This window comes from Columba livia, chromosome 5 (genome assembly GCF_036013475.1).
Source record: "Columba livia isolate bColLiv1 breed racing homer chromosome 5, bColLiv1.pat.W.v2, whole genome shotgun sequence".
NCBI lineage: Eukaryota > Metazoa > Chordata > Aves > Columbiformes > Columbidae > Columba > Columba livia.
The window spans coordinates 51,691,970-51,709,068 of NC_088606.1; the positions used below are offsets into that span (position 1 = coordinate 51,691,970).

The 17,099-nt window shown below is 41.2% G+C and overlaps 1 protein-coding gene across 25 annotated transcripts in view; it reads left to right on the forward strand.

The window, feature by feature from the left end:
- BRSK2 (BR serine/threonine kinase 2) overlaps positions 1–17,099 on the forward strand; it is a 318,684-nt gene that overhangs the window by 274,511 nt on the left and 27,074 nt on the right. For 14 of the 25 annotated variants that reach the window (XM_065065085.1, XM_065065095.1, XM_065065089.1 and 11 more), the window contains 3 exons: positions 7,278–7,338; positions 11,655–12,267; positions 13,391–13,439. In XM_065065085.1, coding sequence (XP_064921157.1) covers positions 7,278–7,338; positions 11,655–12,267; positions 13,391–13,439 — 723 coding nt within the window. Of the gene's footprint in view, positions 1–1,450; positions 1,475–7,277; positions 7,339–11,654; positions 12,268–13,390; positions 13,440–17,099 lie in introns of all 25 variants that reach the window. The other 11 variants (XM_065065086.1, XM_065065098.1, XM_021299348.2 and 8 more) reach the window with 2 other exon arrangements.

The following is a 17,099-nucleotide window of genomic DNA, read 5'->3' on the forward strand; positions in this document are numbered from 1 at the left end:
CAGACGGAAATACAAATGGAGTGTCACTCCAACACATGAAAAAGAACTTACTGTAATGCTTCTTTCCACTTCTCTATCAATGCATAGCACAACAGCTTTTTCTTTCTATTTTAACTATGTTTTAATTTTAAGTTTTTTTCAAATCTGCCTTGCATTACCCAGCCCAGCATTTGCAATGTTGATGTAACCGGAAGCATGGCTAGTTGCACTGAGCAGTAAGCTGTGAAATCTACTGGGCATATATTAAATTTGGCATTTCTGTTGGTGACTGTCTTGTGGAGAATGGATTTTCCTCACCCAGCCAGAGTTAGCTCTGGCAGCTTGGGAGCCTGTTATTGAAAATGGAGGGAATGAGAGAGAGAAAGAGACAGAGAGGAAAATAAGTGCTGCATCCAACTTGAAAATCATTTGGCTTAATAACGCACCAGATTTTTTTAACTTCTAATCTAATCTTTGTTAATGTGAAAAGGTGATGATACTTCCCTGAGTTTGCTTACCTTCACCCCCAAAACTAAATAACCTGTCTTCTTTCCAATTTTGAATGCTTTGGTTAGTAGTGAAAAATTAAGAATACTGAAGTTTTTGATTGTTGCTAGGATTCAAAGTCTATATGCTAGAGATTCATTCTGCTTTTAGAGCTGCTATTTCAGACTCTTTCCAGCACAGCATTGAGTTATTCTCCATTCACATTTGAAAGATTTTCTTTGCAACCTTTAAGACCCAGAGACTGAATTTATTTTAAATGAAAAATGAGATCCTGGAGCACAAGATGGCATCCACAGAGATAAGTGCCAGGTTGCTGAGCTGGTATGTTCTAGCTGATCTGAATTCCTGACTGTAAGACCATCATGACTAATAAGCCAGTATCAAAGCAGATTCACAGCTTGAGCTACAATCTTGTACCCTGGGCTCCCAGGCTGGCTCAGAAATGCATGCTTTAATAACCAATACGTTTCACAGTTCATTTGTGCCAAAAAAAAGTACTTCTTACCAGGCCAGCTTGGGGGACAGAGGGACACTGCACTGAGCAAAATAGGGACAAAAAGAACAATTTCCTTGATAACAGTGTGATATAACTGTGCCTTATGTAAGAGGCAGAGAAAAAATGCAGCATGAAGTATGAACCCCTTTGCTCTGCTGACTGCTTTCATTGAGATTTGGCTGAGAATTTTTTTTTACAGCCTTAGTATGTCCCTCTCCTTATTCCCCAGTGCCAAAGTTGGATGTGTTTGCAATATTGTGAGTAGGACAAAAGTATTTTCTGGTAAATGAAACTGTCCCCCTACTGTTCCTGGTCTCTGAAGACATAGGCACCAGTGGCAATAATTATGACCGTTCAGTTCTCCAAACAGTATTTCACTCTGCTTTCCCTACTCTTCTCTCCACCTGCCTCCACATCCCTCTCTCTTTCTTTCTCTCTCTCCCTCTCTCTTCATTTTCCCTTTCCGAGGATGGCGAGTGCTGATCCGTTGGGGTAAGCTCTAGTTTTGGATTACACCTGTTGCGGGACGTGTTGTATCTTGTAGAGAAACTTTTCATTTGCACTTTACAAAGACAATACAGGCTGATACACTTCAGTGAATGAGGCTTTAGAGGAGAGAGGGAGAGAAAGAGCTGTGGGAAGAAGCATTTTTGGTGCTTTTATGTGTGTTTGTGTGCTTTTATTTTGGAGTCACACTCCATATAATTTACTTTTTAGTTCTTTTTTGTTCTCTTGTTTGTCTCTCTGTTTCAATGTCTGTGGGCACAGAGAACTATCCTCAGACACTGTGGTACCAGGACACCTTCTGAGAATGAAACCCCCTTCTCCGCTTAGCACATTTTGTATCTGTTTGGTACCCTCCAGTTAATTTTGACCCTAATTTATCCTTTTTTCTTCTTTTTTTTTTTTTCCCTTTTTTAAGAGGAAGCTGAACCTCATTAAAAAAATGCTGGGTATTCCCTCTCTTTTCAGGATATGTTTTCTTAAAAGGTGAACAGATGGCCCTAGAGACATTTTCGAAACTCTTTATTTTCAATAAAGAGGATATAGGTACAACTAGGAATGCAGTTACACACCAAATTAAAGTTCCATTTGTAAATACTTAACAGAAGGAGAATATTTTATTAATAAATGATTTAATGAAAACATTGTAATAGATCACTACAGAGTACAGCAAAAGGTTATTGAGAGGGTACATACAGAGAAAGCTAATTAACACCAGTAACATTTACTTTTTATGTTTGTAGCATGCTTTACTATTTATTAATTCTTTCTAAACCATTTATAAATGGAACTTTAGTGTAATTGGCCAATTAAGGAAGGTGGTGCTGTTTTACCATCACCCTCTGCGTGCACTGAAGGAAGAGGTGGTGTGTTACCAACACCTGCAGTCCTTTCTCTGTCCTCTTTGTAAGGGTTCATCTTACAAGCAGCTATTACCATAAGCAGACCTTCTGACTTGAGCATAAGTATTTCTAGTAAGAGGTGTTATAGTTAGTATTATTTGCATGGTGGACCATCAAAGGTATTCTATTCATACTCGCAAGATTAGAGAGCAAAGAAGCACAGTTTGTATCTTTTGGACACCTAAGGGTAATAGTGATGAAATGTTGTAACACACAATGCCTGACTGCTCACCTATTGCATAGTAATTCAGGTCATTTTCAGAGGTTTCATACCCTGAAATGCAGTTAGAATTTTTCTATTTTATTTGAGTGAGCAAGCAAAGAGGAGTATCAAATTCCACCCAGTTTATGCTTGAAGCAAATAACAAGTTGGCTGGATATTTTGGGAATGACTTTCAAAACTACACATGGAATCAAACCAATTCAAAATTTCTAAGGCATTTCACCCAGGGACACAAGTCTGATGCATCACTGCACGCTGCATGCATGCTGCAAGCTCCCCTCTTGGACGCATGGCTCCAGCTTGCCCAGCAAAGAGGCTTTATTCTGCATCCTAGTAAAACTGTGCTATGAAAGCAAGTTCTGCTGGGACTGCAACGGTGTACCAAATTCCCCTTTGACTGTAACAAAAGTTACTGTGAGATGATTATTCAAAGAAGAAACAAATGCTAAATCTGACCTAGGTGTTTGCTGGCTGTGAAGCTTTTGTTACGCTACCAGTGTGTACTAGCAGATGTGCTGTTTAAAGCGTTTGAAAATTAACCTGAGTGAAGGGCTATATAGAGGTGCTCTATACATGTGCTGTACGTGTAGTATGGTTACCAGGTCAGCTGTGCTTTTCCTTCTTGTATTTTTCTCTGCCTGTGCCTCAGCAGTGTGAGGCTTCAGCCCTTCACAGCTCTCAAGAAATTCTGCAGTTCTTTGATACCAGCTGGAAACTGGATTCCAGCTCCTCAGTTTCACCAGAAAGAGACCACTGATCTAACATGAGTTGGGCCTCACATGGCTTCCCATTTGACAGCAGCTGGCTAAAATGAATAGAAAACTACGTTAAAACAAAGGACCTTTTAACTTTGATACTTTGAAGTATCAAATAGTTTCAATAAGGTATAAAATCACCACATCTATAAACTGCAGCCCACACATGCACATTTTGTTTCAGTCCTTTGCTCTTTCATAGCTCAGATGCTTCTAGATTGTTGTCCATCTATGAGATGGGAGGAATACAATGGTTTCAGTGCCCACCTTATGTTTAGAATGCCCTCTATATCTTCCCTCTCCTAACCCTTGGGTCTACCTCCCTTATGGTGTTTTGTTTGGTGTTTTGTTTTTGTTTTGTTTTGTTTTTTCTCGTTAGATATTTTTTAATTTCTCCCTTCAGGCTTGGCAGAATGACTCTGTCACTTTGGAAGGGACCGAAGAGTCTCTTCTTGGGTCTCTAAATCTGGCAATTGTATTTGAGGGAATGCTCTTTATCTGAGCAACTGCATTAACTTTTCTGCTTCTATTTTCAACTTTTTTACGGCTTCCATTGAGGTGGTGCCCAAACATACATCAATGCAAAACACAGAGCAAAATGAGTTACACACAATGTTTGTAGTTTCCTAGATTGTTGCATTTCATATTAAGATATTGGAATAATTATAGATTTAATACTTCCAATGGCATTTAATGCCTGTAGAGACTCTTAGGAGGTTACTCACTAATAGATATTTCTCATTAAATAAATTCAGTTCATAGCTATAGAGATAAGATGATGTCATATTTTTCTCCTCTTTCCACACATAAGATCATCCAGGTTATGCCGTACCAACGTGCTGCCTGTAGGGCCTCATAGTTTCATTTTCTGGAGAGAGGGATAAAAATTTAAATTCTCTCTGTTCTTTCATTACAGCATTTCAGCATAATGCAGCATTTTCATTACCTTCTTTTGGCCCTGTCCCAGTTTCATCCACCTAACTCTGAGATACAGGAGCAGTGCCTGTGTTGTTTTTTTTTCTAAAACTGAATTCTAGCATTTCCCAGCTAAGATGATCTTGATGGGAGGGACAAATCTGTCATTTTTGCTTGTTAGCATTTTTGTACTGGAGTATAGAAACTACCATTGTACTCAGTTTTTATAGCTAGGTTGGGAACTGTGTCCCATTTGTAAAGGTGAATTACAGGAGTTTTATTAAATTGAAGAAGATGCAAGGAAGAGCTCTTCAGTTGGGGTTTCATATCCCATACCAGCACTCTCTTGTAAAGGGGAAAAATTCTGAAAATGTACAGCTCTCTTTTCACTCCGACACTGAAAATTAACTCAGAATTCTTTAAATTCTTTCCACTGCTCCTATATACAATTTCTAGTGTGTACAAACTAAAACTTGCCATAGGGCCTCCTTTACTTCTTACATATTTTGGACTTATATCAGCAGCAGAAACAAAGCTTGTTGATAGCAATCATGTGGACACTGAATGCATTTCCAGGAGGATTTCACACTAACTCTCTCTTCTGTCCCCTACCTCAGGCTCCTAGGCTGGATGAAAACGCAGTACACAACAACTCTTTTTCAAATATTGCTTCCAATAAGGAACTGGGAGTTGGGAGGTGGGGCCTGCCGTGTTTTGCCCTCTGTGCATGGGATTGTTTCTGTAAAAAGATAGGAGGCAGTGGGCCTGGGAGGGGAGAATTCAGGGCTGTTGGGAACACCTGATTGAAAAGAGGAAATACCAAATTGGAACTTTTAATCAAGTGTCCTGGAATTCAGGTGAGTATCAGGGAAGATTTTCCCACCACAACTAAAAGTTGGTGGGAAACAGATCCTAGTGGGAGTTTTAACTCCTAAGTAGGTGTTTAACTGCATCTCTGGGCACTTAAATGCCTTCCACATTTGCCCGAGATAATCTACAGGCTCCTCTTGTAATTTTTAGTTTGGAAGAAGCTTTTACTTGGTGACTCATACAAGGAAGATTTTAACTAAATGGTCTTCCCATATGCACAACACATCTATGTTGCACTCAGCTACTTCAGCTGTAGGAGAGGCATATAAAATAGCGTAGCAGACGGTTCTCCCCTTAAAATTACTCTGTATAAACTTTTATGAGTGCCTCAGATCTTGATGGTACAAATTTAGGTTTAATCAAATGCAAAAGAATGCCAAGATTGATCTTCTAGTTTTTGACTGCTGTACTGTGATGGGCAGACTGCAGCAGGGTACAAGGAAAATGTAAGTGGGGAATTTCTACACAGAATGAGCGCCCCAGATTTTCATGGTGCAAATTTAGATTTAATCTGGAAAAAAAGTGTACTGAGACGGGACTTCTGGATTTCGCCTACTTACTGTGATGGACAAACTGCAATGAGATACAAAGAAAACCATCAGTGAGTAGTTTCTGCAGAGGATACAAATAGAGGCAGGACCTGCCATTGTGTTCAGTTGTAACTTACTCTTACCTTGGAAATATTTCCTCTTTTGCAGCGCACATATTATTTTTAATAATTCTGCTACTCAGGTTTATTTAGTAGTATATGTCTGAGACACCATTTCAAAAACTGTGTTTTTTTTGTTTTATTCTCCTTTAGGAATAGAAGAGAGTAAACTTGAGACAGTTTATGGTCTAAATTTGTTTCATATTCTCTTGTGTATATGCTGACATTAAATATCTGACCTGTATCGATTTTAAATATATAGATGCATGCACACACACATAGACACATATGTATACACATACACACATGCACTGTGTTTTTGAAGCATCTACAGTATTTCACCTTTTCATGTTTGTTACCTGAAAGCAAGCAATTGCTTTCGCTAATCTTACTATAGGTGAAACATTGCTAGATTTGCTATATTGACATGTTGCATGGTGGTTCTTGAACAACTAGGTTCTTAGCCAAGTCCTCTCCTGTAAAATTTTTCAGTCTTCAAGGCAACTTTATTTAAAATGGAGAGAAAGCAGCTGTCTCTGGGGCTTACTCATTTACAGTCACATGAAGGGGTTTTTTTTGCAGTTGGGCAACCCTCCTCCTGGAAACTTCTGCTGCTGAAATGTTTGTACGTTTGGCCTGTCTGCCATTTCAGCACATTTAGCATGTCACGTTTGTACATTTTATTGTCTACAGCTGACATTTTTCATAGGTGGGTTTTGCTGGAGAGCATAAGAGCATTACAGTGTAGGTGACCTTGTCAGCAAATAGGACAGTTTATTCTCCCTTGACTGGCCTCTTTTTGAGGACACCTGAGCTGTTATCTCGATATTAGTAAAGTCATCAACTACAGCAGAACTTGTTATCCATAGAGAAGACCTGGCTTGTTTAATGTAACAGCAGAGATGTGCATTCTATCAGTGAGAAGCTGGGAAGGGTTGAGCCAATGTGAACTTTGATTTCAGTGGGAAGTCATCACATAGGAAACTATTGTGTGCCTGGGTCATGAAGACTTGGGTTTTTTCTTAATAGCTGGAAGAATCCTCTACCTTTGTGCTTTGTACACATGGTGCTTTTCCATGTTGCTCATGACAGAGAACATCTCATTCTGTGTCCCCCAGCTCTGCACAGAAGAGAATTCTTAGCACCACCAGGAATGTCTTGACAGTCCTCTTTGAATTCTGCAGTTCAGCTTGCAGAGGGCAGATGTAGTAGCTTCAATCTGCTTGATGACCAAAAAAAGGGCAGCAACTCCCTTAATGAAAAGGGACTATAGTATCCCTCCTGAGCAACAGCATTTATTTGTTTTGAGGGTAGGACAACTGAAAAATGTGACAGTGAAAGGAAAGAGTCATATGCTTTTCCAGTGACAGCCTCCCTCCTCCTCCTCACATCATGCCTGTGCCTGCAGTGGCTGGTGTTCAGGGTTATTACTTGTCCAAGTTTTCTGAGGGCTGTTTTCCTTATTGTGTCCATTCAGGTCTCGGTCGATCAGCGGAGCATCGTCTGGGCTCTCCACCAGTCCTCTCAGCAGTCCAAGGGTAAGTGGTGCTGCTTCAAGATCTGTTGGTCCAATTCACTCACACATGCTTGATGCTTTTTGACATCTGTTGCTGCAGAGCTGTGGCTCTTAGTTGGGATGCTTGCTTTTTCCTTGGCAGCTTGTAAATTTTCATGGGTGCTGAGGGAAATGTTATTTACAAATGCAAGCAGAGAATGGGATATAGTCTTATGTGTTACCGTATAGATACACCTATGGGTCTGCTTTTAGGTGTATGAAGATAACATGAGTATTCCAAGTATTTAAAATTGTAATTCCCCAGTAACATTGTAATTCTTATGCATAAAAGTGTCAGGTGCAAGTTTCTAGGCTAGTAAAACTCCAACTCCTTACTTGACTGAACCATTTTCTGAAACATATTCTGGGTTCCTACCAGTTGTTACCTTTTTTGCAACTGGCATAAATACGTTTGTGGTCTCTTCTGTGTCTTTAATGTGCCAGGAGCCAGTGAATATCCATTTCCTTGATTCTGCACTGGGACTCCTGGATGACCATGGAATGAAGCAGAGTTCTGACAACTCTTATGCCACTGCAAAATGTACTGAAAAAGAGCATGGAAACAGTTTTGTGCACAAAATAAGGTTCCAGTGCAGCAAACCTGAGTCTTGATCTCATTAATTGATCTCTTGGGATCAACTTCTGACATCTCAGTAGGACTACATCAAAGAATAAGGATGACAAGATCTGTTCCATAGTTGCTGTATCTCACCATTATTACTTAATAGGCAGTTGATTAAATAGTCTTCAAAGAGATTTAGCAACCAGATGGCATTTTCAGTAGATCATAACGATATTAAGGCAGGTCAAGTCTGAGGCTTAAAAGGAAATGTTGGAATAAAAATAATATATTTTTTAACATACTTACCTATGTTTCTAATAGCACCTTAGATAATTGGAAGAGAAGATACTTGAAAAAGTAAATACACATTTCACTATATAGAGTCGTAGAACAGTGTTTGTTGGAAGCGACCTTCAAAGGTTCACCTAGTCCAACCCGCCTGCAAGGAGCAGGGGCATCTTCAAATAGATCATGTTGTTCTGAGCCCCATCCAGCCTGGCTTGGAATGTTTTCAGGGATGGAAACCTCTCTGGCCAACCTGTTGAAGTATTTTACTGCCTTCATTGTAAAAAATTTCTTCCTCATGTCCATCCTGAATCCTTTAGTTTAAAACCGTTACCCCTTGTGCTATTGCTACAGGCCCTGCTAAAAAGTCTGTCCCCATCTTTCCTATAAGCCCCTTTTAAGTACTGAAAGGCTGCAATAAGGTCTCCCCAGATCCTTCTCCATGCTGATCAACCCCAACTCTCTCAGCCTGTCCTCACAGCAGAGGTGTTCCAGCACTCTGGTCATTTTCATGTCCCTCCTCTGGACCCTCTCCAACAGGTCTATGTCTTTCCTGTCCTGAGGGCTCCAGAGCTGGACGCTGTACACCAGGTGGGATCTTACCAAAGTGGAGTAGAGGAGCAGAATCACCTCCCTCAACCTGCTTGCCACACTTCTTTTGATGCAGCCCAAGACACAATTTGCCTTCTGGGCTGCAAGCGCACATTGCCAGGTCATGTCCAGTCTCATCCACCAGTTTCTAGGCTAGTAAAGCTCCAACTCCTTACTTGACTGAACCATTTTCTGAAACATATTCTGGGTTCCTACCAGTTGTTACCTTTTTTGCAACTGGCATAAATATGTTCGTGGTCCCCTCTGTGTCTTTAACGTGCCAGGAGCCAGTGAATATCTATTTCCTTGTTTCTGCACTGGGACTCCTGGACCCCCACATCCTTCTCCACAGGGCTGCTCTCAGTCCCTTTATCCCCCAGTCTGTATTGATACTGGGGGTTGCCCCAACCTAGGTGCAGGACCTTGCATGTGGCCTTGTTGAACCTCATGAGATTCGTATGGATATACTTCTTGAGCTTGTCCAGGTCCCTCTGGATGACATCCTGTCCCTCAGGTCTGTCAGCTGCACCGTTCAATTTGGTGTCATCTGCAAACTTGCTGAGTGTAAACTCCATCCCACTGTATATGTAATTGATGAAGATGCTAAACAGTACTGGTCCCAATACAGAACCCTGAAGGACACCACTTGTCACCAGTGTCCAATGACCACTACCCCCTCAATGTGACCATCCAGCAAGTTCCTCATCCACCGAACACTAATGGCATTCCCCATTGCCCCAGCTGAAATATAGAACTATCTTGTTCTTTATTATATTATTTAAAATGCAGTAATTAAGGGTGCCCCTTCAGATTCTTAATGGCTTAAGTGGGAGTTGTATTTGACTTTATTTCTTTCAGATTTGATTCTCAAACCATCATACACATAAGACAGAAAAATTGCAAGGAAATACTTGCAATCAACAGTCTTTGGTTAATTGTCTGATAGTAACTTCCACAAATTAATGCCTTTCCTCATCTTTTCCCTTTCCTTTCTCATTGGTGATCAGAACTTATCAACATAACAGACTTTTGTTTAACTTTACAATCCTAATAATAATACAAATGTTTTGATGTAGTGATTTTCTTTTAATTTTGGTGGCCTAACCCTAAGTTCTTCCAAGCAATTACAAAACTTTGATGCAAACAAGTTTATTAGTGAATACATTTCTGCATTTTTAAAATATGGCAGCATTGTGCTAAGCCATCAAACCCAGGAAGGAAATTCACTAGTGAGTGTGCTAACCTGGGACTGAAATTTGAGGCATGGTTACATGTGTATAGTATGTCTGGACAGTGCTTGATTACAGCTTTAAGGTATTCAGAATGGATACTGATAATAATAATAATAATAATAATGGTAACAAATAATTTATAATAATTTCTAGAAATTGGAATCTTGAGTGCAGACCAAATCTAAAGGTCTTGAGTAGTACTTTCTATTTTTACAATTCTGCCAGTATTTGTAATCTAAGATCTTAACAGCAATGTTTTGTAAGGACGCTCATTTTGTTTTAAATGTGATTTTTAGCTTGCTAATTACCCTTTAAAAGGCTTCTATCCTCCCAAGTTGGTGTGTTGCTGTTCGCTGTCTACATATGAAGGCTTTCCCAAAATACCTCTAAAGTGTAAATGTTCTTGTTTGGGGAAAAAAAAAATCATAATCCCATTTTTGATAATGCAGTGATGGATTATGAACTTTAGTTGTCTTTTTTTTTTTAAACTGTCTTATGAAACAATGGCCCACCCCATCCCCTCCATAGAATTGGGACTTAATGGCAAATATTGCTGTGACTTTATGACAGAAATTCCGATTATCAAGCTGTCCTTCAATGCAATGAGGGATGTTGCAGGAGAAGCATAAAGTCTGATGGGAAGTGTCATCTCTTCCCAGATAAATTTGCCAGGCCTCTCTGAAATTTTAGCTGTAGCTGTTTACAAATCAAACACCAGCCTGAGTTCATATTTTTCTCATGGCGGTGTGTGCTCTGAAGCCTCCAAGTGAGTGCTGAACAGCTTAACCTTCCAGGCCGGAGGAGGGGAGTGGATGCCCAGGTGGCCACGCTCTCCCTTTTCCCCTCTTTCTGCAATGGGAGGCAGCAGCCGGGGTGTGCGTTGGCCAGAGTCAGGGGTCAAGAGGAAGGAAAGAGGTTCTGACTGGTGTGTGCAGTAGCCTGTGTGTATCGCCTACCACGCCGTATGTATCACACACCTGTTTTGAGTTTCATCTCTCTGCTGGGTTCACACATGGGCACTTGGAGCTGAAAGAGGTGGTCCCATTCTTGGCACATTTCAATTTGTCTGTGGCTTGAGTGGTTCTTCTTCCCGTTCCTCACCTCCCTACAGCATCGTGCTTCTCTCACTGCAGGGCAATCAGAACAATCCCAGAGAGATGACATTTCTCTCTTCTATTTTCTTGGTTATTTTCTTTCATTTTATTCATTTTGGTTTTTGATTTTCGTTGTTTTTCTTTTTTCTTTTTTTTTTTTTTACTTTTCCTTTGTTTTACTTTTCTTTCTTTCTGTTGTTTTCCTTTGCTGACACATGGTTGGTTAATATGATGAAGCCTGTTATGACACTGTTGTTCTTGCTGCTGCCGCTGCTGCTGTTGTTGATTATGCTGTGTTCCCAGCTAACTGCATGTCTTTTTTTTTTTGTTTTTTGTTTGTTTGTTCGTTTTTGTTTCTTTGCAAAATCCCTCTCCCCTCACTACCCCCTCACCTCCATCTCTTGTGTCTCCTTGTGACATGGTGCATCTTTGTGACTCGGATGGATTTTATTCTGACTTTCCTTTCTCTGCTCGCCCGCTCTATGCGTATTTCACTGTTTTTGATGTGCATGGACACTCTGCGTCTGTCTTGTAGCCTATCAGAAAGTTCTTCATCCCCCCTCAGACCTCCGACCTCCCTTTCTCTCCCCGACCCCAAGTCTCCTTGGACCCTGATGCTTGTAGGAACGCCTCCAGGCCTGGACATGTACTCCAACCAAAGCCAGCACTTCAGCCCAACCCAAAGACGCAGACTTTGCCATCCAAGAGCAAATTGGCCGAAAAACCACTCCAGTCTACTAAATCCAACCCACTCCCTACCAGCAATGCCAGCGCCCCCTCTTCCCAGAACAGCCCTGTGCAGAATGCTCAGGGCCGCTTGCCTGCAGCCGGCTTTAACCCACAGCTGGCTGTTCCTAAAGTCCAGACCAACCCTATGTCTCCTGTTAGATTGCTCCCTTCTAGTACTGACCCAAGCACCAAATCTATCCCCATCATACAGGTCACCCCTCACCCCTCTCCAAGGGGAAGTCCCCTCCCTACCCCCAAGGGGACACCTGTCCATACGCCAAAGGAGAGTCCAGCAGGCACACCCAACCCAACACCACCATCCAGCCCCAGCATTGGAGGAATGCCATGGAGGACACGACTCAACTCAATCAAGAATAGTTTTCTGGGATCTCCTCGCTTCCATCGCCGGAAATTGCAAGGTGAGTGCTCACCCAAACATACAGGGTGGTTCTGATTTGGGCAGGCATTCAGCAGCAAGTTGATAGCTCTCTGTGGCTCTGCAAATTTCATGTACTGAGGACTGAACTGAAAATGACAGTGATAGTGTCAGCCAGCCCTAACCCAAGGCACATGTGAGCAGTCTCTGTCATATACCTGCTCCAACAGTGTCTCCTGAGCCCTCTTCACACTCTAGCCATACAGCTCTACTAACCCTGCTGTGGCTCTTAGAACAAAAGAAAATTTTATCTTCAACTTCTCCACTAATTTTATCAGCAAATCTAGAGCTCTGCTATTTCCCCTATGGCTGTGCTCCGCTACCTCCCCATAGCCACAGGCTGGGCCTTCTGCTGGAAAAAGTTAGTGGCAGTAGGCTGCAATTGTCCTTCTGACACACAGCTTCTTTGATCTTGGCTAATGCTTTTTACCTCCTTTGGTAATTAGTGTAAAAATCTGCTTAATAAAATAAGAGATTTCATATCTGCTGGCCTATTTCAGTTTTCAGAGTCTCTAGAGTGTTGAGATCTGCAAAATTTTCTTCTTGGTGCTCCAGGTGGGGTTTTTTTGCATTCAGGCAAAGGGCACCCAAAGTCACATGCATTATCTTCAGATGTTGTCAGCAACTCCCAATACCCTGTGGTTTTACAGAGTACTGTGATGCAATCCAGAAGGAAAGGAGGATTACAGCCATGGAAGAGTTATGTTTTGAACTGTGATGGTCAGGGATGTTGTTTCCGAGACGGTCAGAGAACTGCAGAGGATTGGAGCAGTGACCAAGCTGCATCCATTGAAGGAACTGTAAAACAATCATGTTGGCATAGTGTTTGGGTCTCAACCAGAAACCATTGAGGCCAGTGCAAGATTACATAAAGATTTAAGGAAGGCTAGGGTGAGCCTTGAAATGCAACACTTTATTACATACAGTTATCTTGAGACATATGACCAATGTTCAAATGTCAATACTAGTCTGCAGAGGCAGTGGGCAAATACAACAGGGTACAATGCCAGAATTGTTTCACTGGTATACAAGGAGAAAATGGAAGGTGTACTGAATCATCAATTTCTTTTCTCCCTCCCTCTCTTTGGCTGTGCGTGCCTGGGCAGTACCTACACCAGAAGAGATGTCTAATTTAACCCCAGAATCATCCCCAGAGTAAGTAACTTGCCAGTATGGTCATTTCCTTGCCTGCATGTCATAGAATGACATATTCCTGTTCTGGATCAGTATCTGACTGTAACTTATTGTCCTGTGAGTGGAACAGAGATGTGAAATGGTGGTTCTGCTAAGGACCCTGGGTAAAATCTGTACCTCAGTAATGGCATTGGTGTCAGCAGCTGATGAAACATTCTCCCAGTAACCACCTCATTTTGTTATGGCTTGCTGAATTTACTAGGTTTGTAACATGTTCCTTCTCTCTTCTTTCATTTGGTTGTCAAGCAGATCACTCTTGGGGAGTGAAGAGGATTATCAATGGCTTATACTGGCACTAACTATGTACTAAAAAGTCTTACTCTTAATACAGGAGAGTTTGCATCTTCAGGATAACATGCAGAAGCCTCTGCTAAGATAATTCAGGGAAATCTTTGGCTGCGATAGTAAACGCAGTGTTAATTCTGGGCAGCAGCACTGGGACATGCAGAAGCTGTTTCATATTCACCAGGCTCATTCCTAAAAGTCAGCGTACATTTCAGCTATTTCACCGCACAAATGTGCGTCACTGCGTGGCAGGTTTGGAAGTCCCTGCCAGAGAGTGCTGCTCCGAGCACTTCCTAATATATGCAACAGATGCCAAATTATTCCTTTTTATTTTCACAGCTTGTGTTTGTGCACCCAATGCCCATAGACTTATTCTGCCAGCCAAGGCAATTTGGCCTTTTGTCAAGATATTTGTATGAAATGTTCATGAGTTGTAGATGGAAATTTTGGGCCCAAAGTTTTGTAATTGGTGACACTGGTATTGCCTTAGCAAGTTTCCCCAGACCCAGCATTTATCTGGTATGAGATGGGCACAGAGTGGAGAGGGATAAAGACTTCAGGAGAGGGAGTAGTAAGGAATAGTAGAGGTTAGTAAAAGAAATCCAGGAAGAAAAATGGAATAAATTATGTTTTCAACACTTTGGAGCATTTACTAATAGAGAAGCATGAGAGAATTTCATAAAATCAATGTGTCCTTATCAAAGAAGACTATGATACTCTCATCTCAAATGTTTTTAAGGCCATTAAAGCAGAAAACCTTCAGAATTAAACCTCCTCTCTTCATGCATGTATGTTGCTGGAAGTTTTTCTGTTAATTTATTGCCTTCTCTGCTTCCCACTAACTCCTTAGAAGCTGATGTAGAGAAGTAGTGCCTGTCATTTACGGCAGTTTGGATGCAAGTCAAAGCCTAAGGCCCTTTTTTCTTTTTTTTCTGCATGATTCCCAAATTAATGAGTTCAATTGGTCATTACCCTGCAGTAAACATAGTAAAAATCATAAAAAATAATGAACTGGATTATATTTTAACAATAGATGTCTCGTTGCTCAGTGCCCGCTTCCACATCTTAATTTTTTTCTAGTATTTTCTTCTTTTCTATAAAAAATAAGGTATCTTTATCAAGAGCTGTATTGACCTCATGGGTTGAACAATAAAAATAAATGTCCTTGCTCTCATACAGCATTCTTTAATGACTGACACTCATTTAACACACCTGATGATAAGGTAATACACTTTGACGTGTCTGGGTAATGCTGTTCTTTCACATATGAAAAAGTCCTAGAAAATGTGTTAGGGATGACATTTAAAGAGATATAGCTCCAGCTGCTTTAAAACAGCAAAGCTCCATTTGCTTGAGTAGAAATGCTGTTATTTATGCCAAGCAAGTAAACCTCTGGAGGTTACAGATCCATGTGCTCAGGGACAGATAGGGAAGACAGTGGGGTGCTCCAGAAGGTGATACCATCAGACGCTCCAACAGTAAGAAAAGGAAAAACAGTATAGCAGTGAGAAATTCAGTGCGAAGTAGTAAAGCACCGGCCTCCATTTTTGTGCTAAACCATTTGCTTTTTCATCAGCTGGACACCTGATTAGATTCCCCAGAGTAATCTGCATACCCAGTCTCTCACACGTATCTCCTATCTCCCTCCCCCTTAGGAGGTTTGTCATGACAAGAGAAGACTGTTAATTTTAAATACTTTTTTTACTGCCTACAGCCTGATCTTGTGAAAAGCTAGAGCATCTCATTCAGGGTGCTGAGGATCCTTGATTCATACCCCTTTTAACACAAGTTAGTAGCACTAAACACCCTCTAAGAGGAGGGAAACCTTCACTGTGTCATTTTACTCCTTGTCTGCCCCCTCTTCTTCAGTGGGCCTATTCCCTGGGTGTATGAGCACAGCTAGTTCTGCCAGTTTCAAGAAAAGCCAGTGCATGTGTGCTAAGTCTTGATTCTGTTCATTCCAGAAACAGAAGAAGCCACTAACATCTCTTCCATCTTATGCTACATCAGCAAAATTATTTAGTGAATTCCAGTGATTTGCAATCTGGAGCATAGCCCAGGCTATCTTTGAATCTTCCAGAGTTAGTGTTACTGGTGATAACCTTGCTGAAGAAAAGAGCCCAGCTGAACTCTGGAGACTCCAGACCGGGTTTCCAAGTTGAAAAGGAGAAGACCTCCCTGTGTTCTGGGTCCATTTTAACCTGTGCTTGTTGAGAGACCTATAAATGAAGGGCCAACAAAACCATTAAAGAAAATACAAAAATGAAAAGCCATATTTTAACATGTCAGACCTGCAATTAAATATGCACACTATGCTAGGCCCAGCTTCATGTGTGACACACACTGGGCCCCTGGAGTCCATATAGCCAACCCCAGTTCAGATTATGATGCATACAAGCCTAGGACAGCCAGCCGTTTTAGATGGATAACCAGGTGCTAATTTACTAATGAGCATAGACCCTTTACATGCAGGGAGCTATTGCCCCAGCTCTCCAGGGGCTTGTGGAGTTGTTATGGTGTGTGTGAGACACATGAGCTAATTAGTATGTAATTTCCTTTCACACTCTAACCCTGGCTCCTTAACGATCCATTTAAATGAGAGGCCCTTTCTCTTTACTGCTCCCTATGCTAATCTCTGGCTCACTGGCTTAGTTACAGCTGCCTATGAATATTTTAGGGAGTGATGGTTTTCCAGCCCACTTTTATTGAGTGGGGGGCGCTGCTTTACCAAATTGCAAGTGAATCTTTTTGTACTCTTATTTTTGGTTGCCTGCTGTAAGTAGAAGCAAATGATTATTTGCACAGCTAAGCTGTGTTCCAGTTGTGGTGTTTCCACTGTGTGCATTAGTTGAGCAGTGAGATGACAGTCATGTGATTCATGGAGCACTCTGGAATGGGGAATGAGTGCAAATTGCTGGATGCTTCTGAGGTCAAGCTTTGTTCTTTATCCCAAAGGTCTAGACTTCCAATTAATTTGCTACTTTGCTCCTCTCTCTCCTAGTCTCCGCTCTTCCTCATTCTGTCTCAGTCTGAGTCTTTGCTGTGGAAAGTAAATCTACTAATAACCATCTCCAACTGTTTATTGCCTTGCTGGACAGCTGATGTATAGTAATCCTTCCTTGTCTGGAGAGGCTGTCTTCTTCCACTGAGTGGTGAATGTCCACTGAAACATGTGAAAGCCTATTGCTTGCCATACTGCAAACTAGACTTGTTGTGGCATTATAAAATGTCTGTAGAGGAAAAAAACTGCAGTCTCTTGGTGGCAGGTCTTTTCATTTCTGATATTTTCATGCTAAAATTCTTCCTTACTATAATATGGCTGATTTAAGTTGGATT